Here is a 17563-nt window from a genome sequence, read left to right on the forward strand (position 1 = left end):
GCGTACGCAAACATCCCTGACCAGTTCATCCACAGGGCATTCCCTTGGGAGTCCGGCTGGGGGAACCTGGATGCAAATCCTGGGCATTGTTTGTTTTCGCTTGTGGCGAATAGGTCTATAGTGGGGAAACCCCACTGAGAGAAGAGATCTTCTACTACGTCTCTGTGAAGGACCCATTCGTGTTCTTCTGGGAGGGAGTTTCTGCTTAGAGCATCCGCTAGGGAATTGAGCTCCCCTGGAACATGTTGCGATGACAGGAAGATGTTCCGTCTGAGTGCCCATATCCATATTTTCTGGGCAAGCTTGGACAGATTTGGCGAACGAGTCCCCCCTTGCTTGTTCAGATAGAACATGGCTGTCGTGCTGTCCGTCCTGATCTGCACCGACAAGTTCAGTAGATGGGGCTCGAACGCCCTTAGCGCTCGGAATACTGCCAGAAGCTCTAGCAGATTGATGTGGTTCTTGGCTACTGAGTGAGACCAGAGACCCTGAGCTGTGTGGTGGAGATGGTGAGCTCCCCACCCAGTCAGGCATGCATCTGTAGTCACCACGGCTTGTACTTCGGGATCGTAAAAGGGTTTCCCCTTTGCGAGATTCTCTCTTGTCCACCAGTGTAGGCTCTGTACGAGTGTTGGCGAAACGACCACTAGATCGTCCCAATGACCACTTGCCTGAGACCACTGTTTCGCCAACCATTCCTGCATGGGACGCATGCGCAGACGCGCGTGGGGGACCAGGTAAATGCATGACGCCATCATGCCCAGTAACCGCATAGCTTTGCGTACTGTTATCTGTTGACCTGACTGATAATGCGGAATTTGCAGAAGTATATTCCGAATTCTCTCTTCCGAAGGGAAGGTCAATCCTTTCTGAGTATCTAGGATAGCTCCTAGAAACTGTTTTGAGGTGCCTGGCACCAGACTTGACTTTTTCTCGTTGATGGAGAAGCCTAATTCGTGGAGGAGGTCGATAGTCCTCTGAATGTTTGACCTGCAAATTCCTGGGGTTTCCCCCGTTATGAGCCAGTCGTCCAGATAAGGGTACACCGGGATTGCTTCCCTGCGTAGGTGTGCAGCCGCCACCGCCAGTACCTTGGTGAATACCCTTGGTGCTGAAGCTATCCCGAAGGGCAGTACCTTGAATTGGTAGTGGCGACTGTCCACCTTGAAGCGCAAGTACTTTTTGTGCGCTGGGAGCATGGAAATATGAAAATAAGCATCTTTCATATCCAAGGTTGCCATGTAATCCCCCTTTTTTAGGAGGGGGATTACCTCTTGTAGCGTGGTCATACGGAATTTTTGGGGCTTGACATATTTGTTGGCAGGCCGTAAGTCCAATACTGGGCGCATTGTCAAATCTTTCTTTGGCACAAGGAAGTAAGTTGAATAGATACCCTTGTTTACCTGGTGTCCTGGGACGAGTTCTATCGCGTCCTTTTCTAGCAGAATGGCGATCTCCTCGAGAAGGATCCTTTGATGCTCTAGGGAGTGCACTCTTTGTCGTGGAGGATGATTCCGGGGACGCTGCAGTAGTTCTATACAATATCCTGCGGATACTGTTGACAGCACCCATCTGTCTGAGGTGATCCCTTCCCAAGCCTGGGTGAAGGTGGAAATGCGTCCCCCTACTGGGGTTGCGTGGCAAGGGACCCTGAACTGAGCGTCACTGTTTTGGTGGAGGCGTGCCACCGCCCTTGTTGGGGCTGCCTCTGCCTCTTCCACGACCTCTCTTGTTACCCCTGCCGTAACTCTGGGTAGACTGCTGGTTGTTATTCCATTGTGTACCTTGTCCCTGGGCATAGTTGCCTCTTTGTGAATTTTGGCCGCGTGGGCGACGAAAATTATTGTTCCCCCTCTGGTTAGGGGGTTTGTTGGTAAGCTGGCCAAGGGATTTGAGAGTCTCATATTCATCTTTGGCATTTTTAAGTGCGTCTTCGACCGCTTTCCCAAACAATAGGTCGGGTTCCACTGGCTTGTCTATTAAAGAAGCCTGGGTTTCTGTCTTGAATCCCGACTGCCGTAACCACGCATGTCTCTTGATAACAGTACCTTCTGCTATCAATCTCCCTGCGTTGTCAGCGGCGTCGAAAGTTGCTTTTAAAATGCAACCAGACACGGCTCTCCCCTCTGCCGAGATCCGAGCCAGCTGGCCCTTTAACGGTTCTGGAGCAGAGGCAATGAGCGCCGCGACTTCTTCCCATTGATGGCAATTGTAACTAGCCAACAGGGTGGTGGAATTCGCAATCCTTGCTTGGTAGGCGGACGTTGAGGCTACCTTTCTGCCAAACCCGTAAAGTTTTTTGCTCTCCTTGTCGGGAGGAGCTTCTGATGAAGATAAGGGCGTGCCAGCCCTCTTTCTAGTGTTGGTCACCACTAGGGAATCTGGTTTAAGATGTCCCTTTATATACAGAGGGTCAGACTGGGCTGCCCGGAAAATCTTTTCAATTCTGGGGTTGACAGCTCTGGTGAGGTTAGGATTCACCAGGGAAGGATCTATTCTTCGTTGGATGGATTTGAGGATAGGGATGGTCTGAGCGACCGGTGTTCTCTCTCCTACAAACTCCTCCGCGAAGTCCCTTTCCTCCTGTACACCGTGGGTGTCGATGTGGAAGTGTTCCGCTGCTCGAGCGAGAACCTCGTTAAGGAGGGGCTGGTTATCAACTGGAGAGTCAGTAACTGGGGCTTCGCTTTGTACTGGGGAATCTACTCTGTAAATTTCCTGCTCATCTTCTCCCTCCTCCAGGTCCTCATCCTCTGCATAGTAATCTGTCCCGGTTTGTTCTTCCATAATTGCAAACTCCTGGTCCTCTTCAGGGAAAACTTGTCCCTGATAACTGGGGAGTGGAGTAGAATATGGAGTGGAGTAAGGCTGAACCTCGAAGGGTTCAGGTCTTTCGACCCGGGGCTTTTTACTTAGCGGGATAGGATCGGAGGAGCCTGAGGGTGTGGCCCCTTGAGGGTTATATGAAAGAAAGTGTTCTGGGTTCTTATCATAAAAATCAGCCAAGGAAGACATCCTAGACATAACCCTGTCTATGTCTTCACTGGACCATTCCCTGGAACAGGGTATTACTTTAGCAGGTGATTTATTTTCAAGGGTAGACTTGTGTTTGCTTGTCTGCTTAGGCTTTACAGGGGTGGAAGGCTGTGCTTTCCGCTGTTTCCCCCCTTCTCCGTGCGTGGAAAAATGTTTTCCCTGTCCCTTGGGGGCCCCAGAGACTTTCGACGCCTGGCGTCGAGGGTCTGGAAAGGTATCTGTGTGCTTCGGGCGTGGGGCCTCACTGGTGTTAACCGCGGTCTCGGTATCTTGGAGCGCGGCCTGGGGGTGGAAGTCGTCTTCGTCTCCCGACGATCGAACTTCCGTTAGTGTGTGTAGCGAGGCACTCTTGGCAAGAGTGGATGATTGCCTTGCGTCGTGAGGCGATCTCGATCGAGAGCGCCCAGAGGACACCGAGTCGGACCGTTCTTTTTGTGCCTCTTTCCGGGAAGTCGACGTCGTCGAGGTCCGGTTGGTCTTAGTGTGTTTAGTGTGTGTTAGGTGTGTAGCGCTTGCGTCGCCGGGGGTCTTCCCCATAGCCGCCTTGCCGGACGACCTTCCGAGGTCGGGGACCTGCGCTCGTCGGCTGTCTTTCGACGCCGTAATGCCCTCGCCGTCCGAAAGTACGGCGTCGCTGCCATCGCTGAAGGCGCCCTCCGCTGCCATGGCCTCCTGCCTGGCGTGGTGGGCCCAACGCTTTGTCGAACGGTCCTTAAGTGTCTTAGGTTTAAACCTACTACACGCTCTGCAGTTCGCTTCGGGGTGATACCTCGGCAAGCAGAGATTGCACGTGGCGTGCCTGTCGACCCAAGGGTATTTGCGATTGCACTTGGGGCAGAATTGAAAAGGGGTACCCTCCATACGCACCTTAAGGCAGCGGGCTGCTAAGTGTAGGAATATATATAAATGTAACTATATATCAAGAGTGAAGAGTATGTACCACCCCCCACTCTCCCTACTTGTAAGGGCCGAGGCCAGCGGCCTACTAGGCCCGGGCCGAGGCCAGCGGCCTACCGAGGCCCAGATCCGTCGTGCAGCAGTCGACGGTCGATGACTTCTCCAGCCGTCGTCGAGGTTGAGGGTCGACGTTGGGGTGGGGAAGGGAATGAATAAGAATTAAAATTATAATAACAGCAAAAGTATGGCTAAGGCCAGGGAACTCCGCAAGATGCTTCCGACCAGTATGGCGGAAAAAAACAATCTGAGGATCCTACACGCGTGAGGGATCTTGGGTACAGTGGACGTCACACTAGGGATAGTATTACTGGCACGCCTGTGTCGACGCCCATTTTCGACTTTCGAAAAACAAACTGTAATACTCCGCAGCTTCCACTAGATGTCGGCCTATGCACAGCATGTGATCTAAGCAGATTCCACAAGCCTCAGAAATATATATATATATGGGATACATTACTCACCGTAATCGTATTTCTGATGCGTGTATCTGCTTAGATTCACATGCTGTGCATAGGCCGACATCTAGTGGAAGCTGCGCAGTATTACAGTTTGTTTTTCGAAACTCGAAAATGGGCGTCGACACAGGCGTGCCAGTAATACTATCCCTAGTGTGACGTCCACTGTACCCAAGATCCCTCACGCGTCTAGGATCCTCAGATTGTATTTTTTCTGACATGAGGAAGCATGAGGAGTAGCGTGAGTACAGATAATCCAAGCAGATAGACAGAAAGGTAAGACTACAAGCAATCATGCGCCTTCTCTCGGAGGGGAGGAAGGGTGGGTCGCATGTGAATCTAAGCAGATACAAGCATCAGAAATACGATTACGGTGAGTAATGTATCCCTTCTGAGGCTTGTGGAATCTGCTTAGATCACATGCTGTGCATAGATTAGCGAGCAGTACCAGAAGAAGGAGGTGGGATGTGAGAAGGGTCATGAGCAAACAGGTGTCTTAGAACCGCTTGTCCCACTTGTGTATCTGCCTTGGAATGAGTGTCAATGCAGTAATGCTGAGTAAAAGTGTGAATAGAGCTCCAAGTAGCTGCTTTGCAAATGGTGTCGAGGGGAACATTTGCAATGAAAGCCAGAGTGGCCCCAATGCCTCTAGTAGAATGGGCCCTTGGCGTAAAAGGCAGAGTTTTTTCAGAAAGAGAGTAACACAGCTGTATACAGTTGATAATCCACTTCGAGATCGCGCCTTTAGAGACGCGATCCCCCTCTCTGCCTGTAGCTACGGAGACAAACAGTTGATCTGTTTTCCTTAGCGGTCTGGTTTTATTTACATAGTAGAGGACCGCCCTACGCACATCAAGGGTGTGTAGTTTCACCTCAGCTGAGCTTTGCGGGTTCTGGAAGAAAGCCGGAAGCTCGATGGACTGGTTTACATGGAACTTAGATATAAATTTAGGTGAGAACCTAGGGTGTGTGCGTAAAACCAGTTTGTCTTTGTGGATAGTAAAGAAAGGATCCTGCACTGACAGAGCCTGAATTTCACTGACCCTTCTTATAGAGGTAATGGCTACTAAGAAGGCCGTTTTATAAGTCAGGTGTTTGAGACTACTTTTATGCATGGGTTCGAAAGGGGGGCCCATGAGCTTAGCTAGCACCACATTGAGGTCCCATCCTGGCGGTGGGTTCGAAATAGGAGGGTGAAGTCTCTTTACTCCTTCCATGAAGGCTTTAACTACTGGTACTTTCCACCACGATACTTTGTTATGGGATGTGGTGTAAGCCGAGAGGGCTGCCAGGTGTACCTTCAGAGAGTTAAAAACCAACCCTGCGTCCAGCAGGTGGAGCATGTATGTTACAACGTTGGAAGGAGTGCAATCAACTGGGTTGATTTGTTTATTCTGGCACCAAATAACGAATCTCTTCCACTTGTCAAAGTAACAGTGCCTTGTGTTTGGTTTCCTGGATTCTTTTAGGATGTCCATACACCTCTGTGGTAAATTGAGATGCCCAAACTCTATGACCTCAGGAGCCATGCTGCCAGGTTCATTGAGTTGGGTTCCTGGTGCACTGTTTGACCTTGTTGCTGGGACAGTAGGTTGTACCAGGCTGGGAGTTTGATGGGCTCGCACACCGCCATCCTGCGTAGGTGTGGAAACCATGGTTGTCTCGCCCACATGGGAGCAACTAGGATGAGCGTCATCGATTCCTTGTTCATCTTGTACACCACCTTCCTGATGAGAGGAGTTGGTGGAAAAGCGTACGCAAACATCCCTGACCAGTTCATCCACAGGTCGTTCCCTTGGGAGTCTGGCTGGGGGAACCTGGATGCAAATCCTGGGCATTGTTTGTTTTCGCTTGTGGCGAATAGGTCTATAGTGGGGAGACCCCACTGAGAGAAGAGATCTTCTACGATATCTCTGTGAAGGACCCATTCGTGTTCTTCTGGGAGGGAGTCTCTGCTTAGGGCATCCGCTAGGGAATTGAGCTCCCCTGGAACATGTTGTGATGACAGGAAGATGTTCCGTCTGAGTGCCCATATCCAGATTTTCTGGGCAAGCTTGGACAGATTTGGCGAACGAGTCCCTCCTTGTTTGTTCAGATAGAACATGGCTGTCGTGCTGTCCGTCCGGATCTGCACCGACAAGTTTAGCAGATGGGGCTCGAACGCCCGAAGCGCTCGGAATACTGCCAGAAGCTCTAGCAGGTTGATGTGGTTGTTGGCTACTGAGTGAGACCAGAGACCCTGAGCTGTGTGGTGGAGATGGTGAGCTCCCCACCCAGTCAGGCATGCATCTGTAGTCACCACTGCCTGTACTTCGGGATCGTAAAAGGGTTTTCCCCTTGCGAGATTCTCTCTTGTCCACCAGTGTAAGCTCTGTACGAGTGTTGGCGAAACGACCACTAGATCGTCCCACTGACCACTTGCTTGAGACCACTGTTTCGCCAACCATTCCTGCATGGGACGCATGCGCAGACGTGCGTGGGGGACCAGGTAAATGCATGACGCCATCATGCCCAGTAACCGCATTGCTTTGCGTACCGTTATTTGTTGACCTGACTGATAATGTGGAATTTGCAGTAGTATATTTCGAATTCTCTCTTCCGAAGGGAAGGTCAACCCTTTCTGAGTATCTAGGATTGCTCCTAGGAACTGTTTTGAGGTGCTTGGCACCAGACTTGACTTCTTCTCGTTGATAGAGAAGCCTAATTCGTGGAGGAGGTCGATAGTCCTCTGAATGTTTGACCTGCAAATTCCTGGGGTTTCCCCCGTTATGAGCCAGTCGTCCATAAGGGTACACTGGGATTGCCTCCCTGCGTAGGTGTGCAGCTGCCACCGCCAGTACCTTGGTGAATACCCTTGGTGCTGAAGCTATTCCGAAGGGCAGTACCTTGAATTGGTAGTGGCGACTGTCTACCTTGAAGCGCAAGTATTTTCTGTGCGCTGGGAGCATGGAAATATGAAAATAAGCATCTTTCATATCCAAGGTTGCCATGTAATCCCCCTTTTTTAGGAGGGGGATTACCTCTTGTAGCGTGGTCATACGGAATTTTTGGGGCTTGACATACTTGTTGGCAGGCCGTAAGTCCAATACTGGGCGCATTGTCAAATCTTGCTTTGGCACAAGGAAGTAAGTTGAATAGATACCCTTGTTTACCTGGTGTCCTGGGACGAGTTCTATCGCGTCCTTTTCTAGCAGAATGGCGATCTCCTCGAGAAGGATCTTCTGATGTTCTAAGGAGTGTATTCTTTGTCGTGGAGGGTGGTTCCGGGGACGCTGCAGTAATTCTATACAATATCCTGTGGACACTGTTGACAGCACCCATCTGTCTGAGGTGATCCCTTCCCAAGCCTGGGTGAAGTTGGAAATGCGTCCCCCTACTGGGGTTGCGTGAGAAGGGACCCTGAACTGAGCGTCACTGCTTTGGTGGAGGCGTGCCACCTCCCTTGTTGGGGCTGCCTCTGCCTCTTCCACAACCTCTCTTGTTACCCCTGCCGTAACTTTGGGTAGACTGCTGGTTGTTGTTCCATTGTGTACCCTGTCCTTGGGCATAGTTGCCTCTTTGTGAATTTTGGCCGCGTGGGCGACGAAAATTACTGTTCCCCCTCTGGTTAGGGGGTTTGTTGGTAAGCTGGCCAAGGGATTTGAGAGTCTCGTATTCGTCCTTGGCATTCTTAAGTGCGTCTTCGACCGCTTTCCCAAACAATAGATCGGGTTCCACCGGCTTGTCTATTAATGAAGCCTGGGTTTCTGTTTTGAACCCCGACTGCCGTAACCACGCATGTCTCTTGATAACAGTACCTTCCGCTATCAATCTTCCTGCGTTGTCCGCGGCGTGGAAAGTTGCTTTTAATATGCAACCAGACACGGCTCTCCCTTCTGCCGAGATCCGAGCCAACTGGCCCTTTAACGGTTCAGGAGCAGAGGCTATGAGCGCCGCGACCTCTTCCCATTGATGGCAGTTGTAACTTGCCAACAGGGTGGTGGAGTTTGCAATCCTTGCTTGGTAGGCGGACGTTGAGGCTACCTTCCTGCCAAACCCGTACAGTTTTTTGCTCTCCTTGTCGGGAGGAGCTTCTGACGACGATAAGGGTGTCCCAGCCCTCTTCCGAGTGTTGGTAACCACTAGGGAGTCTGGTTTAAGATGTCCTCTTATATAAAGAGGGTCAGACTGGGCTGCCCGAAAAAGTTTTTCGACTCTGGGGTTGACGGCTCTGGTGAGGTTAGGATTCACCAGGGATGGATCTATTCTACGTTGGATGGATTTAAGGATAGGGATGGTCTGAGCGACCGGCCTCCTCTCTCCCACCAACTCTTCTGCGAAGTCCCTTTCCTCCTGTACACCGTGGGTGTCGATGTGAAAATGTTCTGCTGCGCGAGCGAGAACTTCATTAAGGAGGGGCTGGTTATCAACTGGCGAGTCGGTAACTGGGGCTTCGCTCTCTACCGGGGAATCTACTCTGTAAATTTCCTGCTCATCTTCTACCTCCTCCAGGTCCTCATCATCCGCATAGTATTCAGTCCCGGTTTGTTCCTCCATAATGTTAAACTCCTGGTCCCCTTCAGGGAAAGGCTGTCCTTGGTATCTGGGGTGTGGAGTAGAGTATGGAGTAGAGTAAGGCTGCACCTCGAAGGGTTCAGGTCTTTCGTACCGGGCCTCTTTACTTAGGGGGATAGGATCAGAGGAGCCTGAGGGTGTGGCCCCTTGAGGGTCATACGAAAGGAAATGTTCTGGGTTTTTGTCATAAAAATCAGCTAAGGAAGACATCCTTGACATGACCCTGTCTATGTCTTCACTGGACCATTCTTTGGAACAGGGTATGACTTTAGTAGGCAACTTGACTTATCAAGGGTACCCTTGCTGGATGTTGATGTCCCAGTAGATTTGTGTTTGTCTGTCTGCTTAGGGTGGAAGGGTGGTCTTACAGGAGTGGAAGGCTGTGCTTTCCGCTGTTTCCCCCCCTCCCCGTGCGTGGAAAAATGTTTTCCCTGCCCCTTGGAGGCCCCAGAGGCTTTCGACGCCTGGCGTCGAGGGTCGGGAGAGGTATCTGTGTGTTTCGAGCGTGGGGCCTCGCTGGTGTTAACTGCGGCCTCGGTCTCCTGGAGCGCGGCCTGGGGGTGGAAGTCGTCTTCGTCTTCCGACGATCGAACTTCCGTTAATCTAGGGAGCGAGGCACTCTTGGCAAGAGTGGATGATTGCCTTGCGTCATGAGGCGATCTCGATCGAGAGCGCCCAGAGGACACCGAGTCGGACCGTTCTATCTGTGCCTCTTTCCGAGAAGTCGACGTCGTCGAGGTTCGGTTGGACTTAGTGTGCTTAGTGTGTGTAGGGTGTGTAGCGCTTGCGTCGCCGGGGGTCTTCCCCATAGCCGCCCTGCCGGACAACCTTCCGAGGTCGGGGACCTGCGCTCGGCAGTCTTTCGACGCCGTAATGCCCTCGCCGTCCGAAAGTACGGCGTCGCTGCCATCGCTGAAGGCGCCCTCCGCTGCCATGGCCGCCTGCCTGGCGTGGTGGGCCCAACGCTTTGTCGAACGGTCCTTAAGTGTCTTAGGCTTAAACCTACTACACGCTCTGCAGTTCGCTTCGGGGTGGTCCCTCGGCAAGCAGAGATTGCACGTGGCGTGCCTGTCGACCCAAGGGTATTTGCGGTTGCACTTGGGGCAGAATTGGAAAGGGGTACCCTCCATACGCACCTTGAGGCAGCGGGCTGGTAAGTGTTGGAAATATATAAGGTGTACCTATATACCAAGAGTGAAGAGTATGTACCACCCCCCACTCTCCCTACTTGCAGGGCCGAGGCCAGCGGCCTACTAGGCCCGGGCCGAGGCCAGCGGCCTTCCGAGGCCCAGATCCGTCGTGCAGCAGCCGACGGTCGATGTCTTCTCCAGCCGTCGTCGAGTGTCGAGGGTCGACGTTGGGGTGGGGAAGGATGCTAATAAATAATTTTAAACTTCAATAATTAGCAAAAGTAAGGCTAAGGCCAGGGGACTCCGCAAGATGCTTCCGACCAGTATGGCGGAAAAAAACAATCTGAGGATCCTAGACGCGTGAGGGATCTTGGGTACAGTGGACGTCACACTAGGGATAGTATTACTGGCACGCCTGTGTCGACGCCCATTTTCGAGTTTCGAAAAACAAACTGTAATACTCCGCAGCTTCCACTAGATGTCGGCCTATGCACAGCATGTGATCTAAGCAGATTCCACAAGCCTCAGAAATATATATATATACATATATAAAGAGGGGTGGCAGGGGTGCTAAGCTGGGTCCCAGGTGCAGTAAGCTCAAACAGTCCAAATATGTTCTCCTCCTAGCACGCTTTAATGCCTCAGTACTCTTCAGGGAGGCTGATTGGATGCAAGTGTGCAGGGTTAAATCCCTCCGACATGTACCAGGCAGTGGTAGCAGGGAATTCTGGTAACTGTAGTATAGAGAGCCAGGCAGGATCCAACTCTCCCCCATTTTCAATGTTAGCCATCAGTGGGGAGAGGGAGGGAGTAACCATCAGTACGGCACTCCAAAGTTAGGCAATAGGAGTCCAGGTGCAGCCCCAGTCTCCAGGTAGATGTGCAAACATAACAAGAGTGGTGTCAGGGGAAATACTCTGGGTGCCAGCTGCAGTAAGCTCAAACAGTCCAAAGATATTCTCCTACTAGCGCGCTTACATGCCTCAGCAATCTTCAGGGAGGGTTGGATCCTGGCTGGCTCTACACTACAGTTACCAGAATTCCCTGCTGCCATAGGTACTCCTTGCTCCTTATAACCTTTATATCAGCATTGGTGCTTTGTAAAGCAGAGAGGCTGAGCAAAGCTAATAACTTGTTTAGCTGGATGGATTTGAATTACATTTTCGAAAGAAAATCTTTGTTATGATCCCCATTAAACTGGAAATGATGGGACCATTTCTTTAGAAAATGAAAAAGTTGTTAAGAAAACATAAAAACTCGGTTTTCAGCGTACTCTCCTTCATTTTCCTATAAAGAAAAAGTTTACTTTTTGAACAGCCGCAGCATAAAAACAGTGACTTAATTTCCTTGAATGGTCTGAGGTAAATACATCCAGTAGTTTTTAAAATATTCAGAGACATGGGGGTGCCCCCTTGTTCCTTAAAAACGTTATCTATATCATAGTTGGTGCTTTGCAGCAGAGGGACTGAGAGGCTTTTCAGAAATTTAAATCTGCCCTTTTTTAATTTTTTTGTTCGATGCAAGGGATTCCCCCGATATTACCAGGAGAAGCCGCTAATGAAAGAACTCAAAACGCTATTTGGATGAGGAAAAATGATGCCATCAAACTTTGGAATGTATTCCTCCACAACCTTACAGAGTCCAACAACGTTCTCGACTTCAGAAAGAGACTCAAGCTCTTCTGTTTACGTAGTCACTATGGGAACAGAGTTTTGTACCACAGAGCTTATATGACCTGGTCGTAGGCGCTATATATATAGTAATAGCAATAGAAATAGCAATCACTACAGGCTAGAGGTTGGGAGTGGGAAAGAAGACACCATGTGAAGTTGGGGATTTGGGGCTAGGTTTCAATCACCCCCTTCCTGGGGAAACTGCTGGAGAAGTTGGCCTTGCCCCAACTCAACTCGCACAAAACTGGTCGGTGGTCTCCACGATCATCAATCTGGATTCCGAGCATCCAGAGGCACGGAAGCTGCTCTTCTGAACACTCATGAAGAACTGCTTGCATCCCTGGACTCCAACTCCCCAGCTGTCCTCATTCTACTTGATCTCTCTTCTGCCTTTGACACTGTCAACCATTCCATCCAAATACAAAGGCTCCACGATACCCTAGGTACCTCGGAATGAGCACTGGAATGGCTGACTTCTTTCCTAACTGACCGCTCTTCCCATGTCATCCTGGGCACCTTCTCCTCTCCTACCTCCTTCTCCACCAGTGGTGTGCCCCAGGGATCTATCCTCTTCCCCTGGCTCTAACATTTACCTTGCACAGCTGGCACGTCTCATCTCCTCCTTCTCCCTCAATTTCCAGTGTTATGCAGATGACACTCAACTCTTTCAGACGTCCTGCTGACTCACTTGCACCTTCCTTCATCCCCGACTGCCTGTCTGCCATCCAGGCTTGGTGCTCTTCCAAAGGTCTCTGCCTCAATACCAGCAAAATTGAGATCCTTCTGATTGGGACTCCTGCTCCCTCCTCCTTGCCTGTTCTCTTGCCTCCCACCTGCGGTTCTCCCTCAGCTCCTTCTACAGAAGCCCGAAACCTTGGAGTCATCTTTGACTCATCCCCCCCACCACACAGGATATTGCCAAGAAGTCCCACTTCCAACTCTTCCTTCTCAAAGTAATTCTCCCATGTCTAATTTTCCCCCAGAAGCTCAATGTTTCCCAAGCCCTGGTTCTCTCTAGGATTGACTATTACAACAGCCTCCTCCTCAATCTACCTTCTTCCACGCTGTGACCTCTTCAGCTAATCCAGAATAGAGCAGCAGGACTTATCCTTGGCCTTAAGCCCAGGGACCCTATCTCTCCTGCCCTAAAGAGCCTCCACTGGCTGCCGGTTGCTGCACAGATCAAATTCAAATCCCTCTGCATCATCCACAAGGCTGTCTGGGGACCACACTATTTGCAACTCTCCCGTACCAAATACTCTCCTTCTAGACCTCTATGCTCCTTTGGCACCAACTTGGTGTGTAAAGTGTTTCACTAAACAGAGCAGGAGGCTGCTCGCTTTCCTCAGCTGGATCCCTCCTCTGGAACAGCCTCCCCCTCCTGCTGCGCCTGGAGAAGGACCTTGTGAAGTTCCAAAAACGCCTCAATACTCTCCTCTTTTCCTCCTCCTTTCTCCCTCTGCTAATCCCACAGTTGCTGTGATTGGTGTCTTGGACCCTTATGCATCCTCTGGGCCTCCGTCCTTTCACACCCAATCTCCCCAGCATCTGGTTTCCTTCAGCACTTGCCTCAGTGCACTTTCCACACAACGCAGCTCCTAGCTGCATCGCACTTTCCATAACTTGCACTTCATATGCGGCTCACCCTCGAGCATGGACACCACAGCACCTAGCCCACTGTCCTCTTCCTTCCTGCACTTGCACGTTCTTAATACTCACAAGGCATAGTAGGTTCGGCCGTCCCTTCCCCTCTGTATTTATTTGTACTGCTATCCCATGTTCCTGCCCTGTGGGCGCTTTGAAACAGAATGTATTTCCTGTTTAAGCGCCTAAAAAGCAAACAAAAAATAAATAAATAACTTTTTAAATGCACTAAGCAGTTCAAGGAAAGAAAAACCCAAATACACTTTAACAAAGACACAATGTATTTCAAGGTAAGTAATTGACCTATTGGTACATAACTACCTGCTACTTAATAGCTAGTTGTACCCAGTGTTACAAGTTTAGAAGAGCAGTAACTATTCACGGTGAGTAAGGAACCATATACTTTTAAGAGGGGCATCAACCAAATCAAAGGCAAGTATTAACTTCTAGACTGTTTTAGGTCTGTATAAAGCAGATCAGGGGAAGAAACATCCTATGCTACACTTAAGGAAGACACAATGTATTTCAAGGTAGGTAAACCCTATTGGTTACACTCATTCAGTTAAGCAATGGTAAAACAGTACCAACACTTATTACTTTTTAGAATGTGAAACACAATTCAAAGCTAGTAAAGATAACATATACTTTTAAAAGCAGCAACCAGCAACTTAAAAGGTAAGTAATAACCTTTCTAACACTTTGTAACCTTTCTATTGTAGAGATTCAGTTACCACACTAACTCTTTGATAAGTACGTACTTCTACATCTGTTATACTTTCACGACAGAACCTTTTCTTATCCAGTCCTTCCCTAGTCTATAGCATGAGTTTTCCTCACAGGCAGAAGAGGGACCCTAGTGGTATAGCAGCCAGCTGTAGGCAGTTTGAGATAGTATTCAATTGCAGGAAAGTCAGGGTTCCAGAGGAGATCTTCTTTAATAAGTAAGTCTTAGCTTCAGAATTAGTTAGAAGTATTCAGGGACTTTAGAGAAGGCTCCCTGTATGCGTTCCAGCATTAGGCGTGGGCAAATGGTATGGGCAAACTCCCAACCACGTGAATCACCCACTCAGCCTCACAGGATTCACACAAGACTTGAGGTAAGTATTACCCAAGCCAACACAGGAGAAAAGAAGAGCTTCAGAGTGGATGCCTTCAGGATACAGCAGCACACAACCTGGCCCCTGGATTCTTGGTCTGGAGACGAAAGAACTGGACACTGAATATATATTAAAAATTGGACAGTATTTAAAGATTCTTCTCCTTTTGCATTGTATCTGTTTTACTTTACTAAGTTATAATTAATATAGAGAAGAAAATAATACAAATGTAATTGGATTTTAAAAAGTTAAAATTTTTATTTGTAAACTTCATTTCTTTCTATATAGTGGACAATTGTATTTATTTTCAGTTTTTCTTCTCTACATTAATTATAACTTATTAAAGTAAAACAGATACAATGCAAAAGGAGAAGAATCTTTAAATACTGTCCATTTTTTTATATATTCAGTTTTGTACATACTTCAAGCTATAGAGCATACAGTACATTTAAAGAAATTACAGTTGAATAAAATGTGACTTATAATTACAGTAGAAAATAATGTACATTGATAACGTGTATGCATTTTATGTGCAATAAAATAGTCCTACAAATTCAAAATTGTATTTACATAAAGCTTACATTAGCTAAGTCATTTATGATGTAATGTCTGATGCCATAGGTGATGCCAACAGTGGTGTAATCTCTGATGCCATCATTGTTTGTGTATTTATTTATTATATTTCTATAGCACACCTTAACCTGTATGTATCTGGGCGCATTGTCCAAAGCGAGAGTTACAGGTTACAGAGGTTGCAAAAGTACACATGTTACGGGTTACAGAGGTAACAGGAGTACAGTTGTCACAAGAATACACGATAGCAATAGGTACAAGATAATTCGAGCAACAAGTAAGAAAAACAAGAAAAAACAAAATAAATACAGGCTATGTACAACACAGAGTGCCAGCCAGAGTTCTCAGGGGAGGTATAGGATAGTAGGAGAGCTGCAGTAGTCATTTACAGTTAGGCATTCTCGATTTGCCATTTGATGTTACTTCTGAAAATGGGGAATGATTCGGTCATTTTCAGAGAGAGAGGGAGCGTGTTCCAAAGCTTTGCCGCCATGACTGGGAAGCTTGTACCTCCAGACCTTTGGAGTTTGTACCTCAGGACTAATAAGCCATTAGAGTTGAACGACTTAGTAATTCTGGAGGAGTGACAGGGGTTGAACCTTTCTGTTAAGTACATTGGGGTTGCTAGGTTCAGAGATTTATGCATAAGTGACAGTTTTAAGTTGGATCTCATCTTTGATAGAGAGCCATTTGTGCTGTCTCCTAGTTTCAGATATATGATCTCTCCTCAGGATATTCAACTCAGACCTGAGAGCGTTATTTTGTAAGATTTGTAATTTGTTGAGCACATATTTACTTGCACCCAAATATAGTCCGTTACAATAATCCAGCTTGGATAATATTAAGGCTCTAGTAAGCGTGATGCAGCTATCCTTAGAGAGCAGAGGTTTGCAAGCCATAATCAATTTACCTGTGTAGGCAGTAGCCAAGGCCGTAGCGTTCACTTGTTTGTGTAGGTTCAAAGAGGCGTTGAGATGAAAGCCTAATGTTTTAACTTCTTTAGCCACAAGTATCTTGATCCCGTCAATGATAAAGGAGGCATAGTCTGTTCATTTTGTTTAGGTTTGCTGTGGAACCCACGATTAGCAACTCAGTGTTATCGTCAGTCAGGCAGAGGCCATGAGTGGCCATCCATGCCTGAATGATTAGATCCCTTTTGTTCACCAATTGTACATCACTGTCATAAATGACCGTCAATGGAAGGAGGATCTGGGTGTCGTCTGCATAGTTGGTGTAGGTGACACCCAGACGGTCCAGTTTGTCAAAAAGAGGCCTCATGAAAATGTTGAACAAGGTGGAGGAAACACAGGAGCCTTGGGGGACTCCAGAGGGGATCGGAATAGGTTCTGCTGCTGCCGAGTGCGAGAAGATTCTCATAGTCCTTTTGTTAAGAAAGTATTGTATCCAAGTGATGCCTTTTGTGAGAAGTGAGCCGCTGATTGGAGGTGGTTGCATAGAATTTTATGGTCGACAAGTTCGAACACCACTGAAAGATCCAAAAGTAGTAATAAGGCAATTTTACCTGTTTTTAGATCGATCAGCATCGTTTCAGTCCCGTGTTGAGGTCGAAATCCAGATTGGCCAGTCCCTAGGAGGTGTTTAGTCTCCAAGTACTCCTGGATCGGTAGATATGCTACCCTGTCCAGTATCGTCAATAAAAATGGGACTGTGGTGATAGACCTATAGTTCGTAGGGATGGTAGGGTCCAATTATTGTTTTTTTAAGGAGCGGCAGTACCCAAGATTCCTTTATTTATCATTTGTGCCATAGAATGGTTCTCTTCTTTATTATAATGGGTATCTGCCATTCCCTCTGACCCTCTGACCCTCACCAAGCCCCCCCCCTTTCTTGCTCCTGCAAATCCCATATGCATGTATGCGGTGGGTGAGAGGGAATGAGGGGCATGGGGGAACCCCCATTATAAGAAAGAAGAAAACAATTCTATGGCAACGGTGAAATTGCCACTACAAAACAGTCCATGTTAAAAGATTGTGAAGCTGAAACCACACAGAACTGTTCAGAGTATACGGCTTAGACAGTTTCTACCTATGAAATATGAATAATTGACATTGAGATCTTTAATACCAATAAAATACAATACCTGGCTATAGTTCAGGATCTTGAAAACAGATTCTGAAACAAACAATATCTTTCCTCTGTCACAGCCCACGACAAAAAGAAATCCATCAGCTGCCTGAAAAGTAAAGGTATTCGGTTACCGACAGACCTTACAACATTAGAGTGTTCAATGTTTACAGATTTATATTATTCCTGCGTATATTTTGCTACTTCATTGGAACGATCTTTGCTTCTCCTGTCCTCCCTCTGCAGCCTCAAACAGTTAGACAACTGACTCTTCAGCACTTCTGTAAAACGGTTTTCAAACATGTTGGACTATTATCCTCGATTACCTTGAAAGCCAGCTGCATGTGGGCCCATATAGG

The 17563-nt window shown here is 48.2% G+C and overlaps 1 protein-coding gene across 13 annotated transcripts in view; it reads right to left on the reverse strand.

The window, feature by feature from the left end:
- Nucleotides 1-17563, reverse strand: part of BMAL1 (basic helix-loop-helix ARNT like 1) — a 989350-nt gene that overhangs the window by 583124 nt on the left and 388663 nt on the right. For all 13 annotated transcript variants that reach the window (XM_069623618.1, XM_069623617.1, XM_069623625.1 and 10 more), the window contains one exon: nucleotides 17221-17313. In XM_069623618.1, the coding sequence (XP_069479719.1) occupies nucleotides 17221-17313 (93 nt within the window). The remainder of the gene's footprint in view (nucleotides 1-17220; nucleotides 17314-17563) is intronic.

The sequence above is a fragment of the Ambystoma mexicanum genome, chromosome 11, assembly GCF_040938575.1.
Source record: "Ambystoma mexicanum isolate Mex_15411 chromosome 11, UKY_AmexF1_1, whole genome shotgun sequence".
In the NCBI taxonomy this organism is placed as follows: domain Eukaryota; kingdom Metazoa; phylum Chordata; class Amphibia; order Caudata; family Ambystomatidae; genus Ambystoma; species Ambystoma mexicanum.